Below are 2,236 nucleotides of genomic sequence, written 5' to 3'. Positions count from 1 at the left end.
TGCCCAGGGTCACACAGCTGGGAAGTGTCTGAGGTCAGATTTGAACCTAGAACTTCCCATCTCTAGGCCTGGCTCTCAATTCACTGAGCCACCCAGCTGCCCCCTGTCAGAAGACTTTAATCTCCTCAGTAAGAATATTTGTCTTACTGAGGTTTGTCATGATGAGATGGTCATGAAAGGAATAAAAGTATAGGAAAAGAGTAATCGGGAAGATTTTTTTTTAAAAATTAAATACAATCATTGTTAGAGACATATCAGTTTATCTGCACTGATGTATTCACTCACAGGTAATGAATACATTATAGAAAAAAGAAAGCCAATATAAGGTGCTTGGTATGATTACTTTGTTTAGTAGATGAATTAATTATGAATGAATGAATGAATGAATGAATTCTCAGGGATAGAAATTTTATCTAACAACACAGGTCTGCATCACCTATTTAATGATTAGGGAGTTTCCTTGAGAAGTCATTTAACTTGTTCAAGGGCATAGAGTGAAAATACACAGCACAGGTCATGCTGTCTGTTGACATCTCAAGAATAAAAATGGAGTAATGCCTTCTATCCTTTGCTAGAAGTCCTCAGGACTGGCTGAATGATGGACTGATTGATTTCTCCTTGTCCTATCTAGGTGACTCCCTCAATGAACAAGTCTGAAAATGTCCAATTTCACCAGTGCGACTGAGTTTCTGCTCATGGGTTTTTCTGACCTCCGAGAGCTCCAGATCTTCTATTCTTTCCTTTTGTTTCTCATCTACTGTGCAGGCCTGATGGGGAATCTCCTCATTGTCATCATCACCACCTTTGACAGGAAACTCCACACTCCCATGTACTTTTTCCTGAGGAATCTGGCCATGGTGGATGCCTGCTACCTCTCAATAACTGTTCCACAAGCATCTGTTAACTCCCTGGTGAACAACAGGATTATTTCAGTTACAGGCTGTGCAGCTCAGGTATTCCTAGTGGTTTTCATGGCATATGTAGAGTTTACTTTGCTCACTGTCATGGCTCGTGACCGTTATGTGGCCATCTGCCACCCTCTCCACTACCCAGTGATCATGAGTCCCCGAGTCTGCATGCAGATGACCTTAAGCTGCTTGATCACTGGCTTCATGTACACAGCTTTCCACACTGGTTACACGTTTCGCTTGTCGTTCTGCCAATCGAATGTGGTCCATCAGTTCTTCTGTGACATCCCCTCTCTGCTAAGGATCTCTTGCTCAGACACTTTTAGCAATAAGTTATTCTTAATTGTTTCTGAGCTGGTGCTTGGTGCTGGCTGTTATGCCTTCATCACTGCCTCTTATGTCCGTATATTTTCCACCGTGCTCAAGTTTCCAGTGAAAGAAGACCAGAAAAAAGCCTTCTCGACCTGCATCCCCCATATTAGTGTGGTTTCTTTATTCATTATTTCAGGCTCTTATGTATATTTCCAACCACCTTCAGACTCTGGATCTCTTAAGGATATTATTCTTTGTTTATTTTATACTGTTATACCACCGTTTCTGAACCCCATTATATATAGTCTAAGGAATAAGCAGATAAAAGAGGCTATGAGAATATTAATGACAAGAACCCTTTCATTGAGAAATAAAGCATAAATGGTAGTTCCTTCTCATTGTTTTTCAACCAAATTGATACATTATGGCGAAAAATGCACAAGAAGATGTATTTTGGGGTGTTTTTTGTCATTTTGTGGTTTGGTATTTGTGTGTTTATGGTTACAACTGAATTTGTACTGAAAAGAAATCACAAATATATTAGGGATCTGAGGAAGCCTTCATTTTCTATTGGTTTTTCCTCCACAGTGGAGAAAATCCTGGAGAGGAATTAAATTAATATGATGTTCATATGAAAATGTTAATGATAATTAAGAAAACTTAAACTTCTTCTCCTACCCTCTTGAAAATTAATTGTAGGGATGTAATAGAATGGAAAAAAATTATTAGAATTTTTTCAGTTAAGGACAAGAGAGTCAAGAAAGTAACATTTTTATCAGCTATATCATTTGTTCGATTTAAATGTAATATTATTCTTATTCATCTAATTTTTTCCAGATTCCAGAATAAATTCTTTTTAGCAATAAAAACCAGCAGATAGATATTTAATAAATGATAGGTTGTATTGGACTCCATTGCTCACTTTTAATATGGATTTTGTGGATCAAAGAATATATGGAAATACAATGATATATTTATGTCAACTATGTGAATATGTGGAAGGGAAAGGGTATGGG

At 37.6% G+C, this 2,236-nt stretch overlaps 1 protein-coding gene across 1 annotated transcript; it reads left to right on the top strand.

The window, feature by feature from the left end:
- The first annotated feature begins 637 nt into the window (after positions 1 to 637).
- LOC100027508 (olfactory receptor 14C36-like) lies at positions 638 to 1,601 on the top strand. The gene has a single exon (XM_001377744.3). It carries the CDS (start codon positions 660 to 662, stop codon positions 1,599 to 1,601), a length of 942 nt encoding a protein of 313 aa, XP_001377781.3. The 5' UTR covers positions 638 to 659.
- Positions 1,602 to 2,236: the final 635 nt, after the last annotated feature.

Source organism: Monodelphis domestica, chromosome 4 (genome assembly GCF_027887165.1).
Source record: "Monodelphis domestica isolate mMonDom1 chromosome 4, mMonDom1.pri, whole genome shotgun sequence".
NCBI classification, from domain to species: Eukaryota; Metazoa; Chordata; class Mammalia; order Didelphimorphia; family Didelphidae; genus Monodelphis; species Monodelphis domestica.
This window is presented reverse-complemented; position numbering and strand designations above follow the sequence as displayed.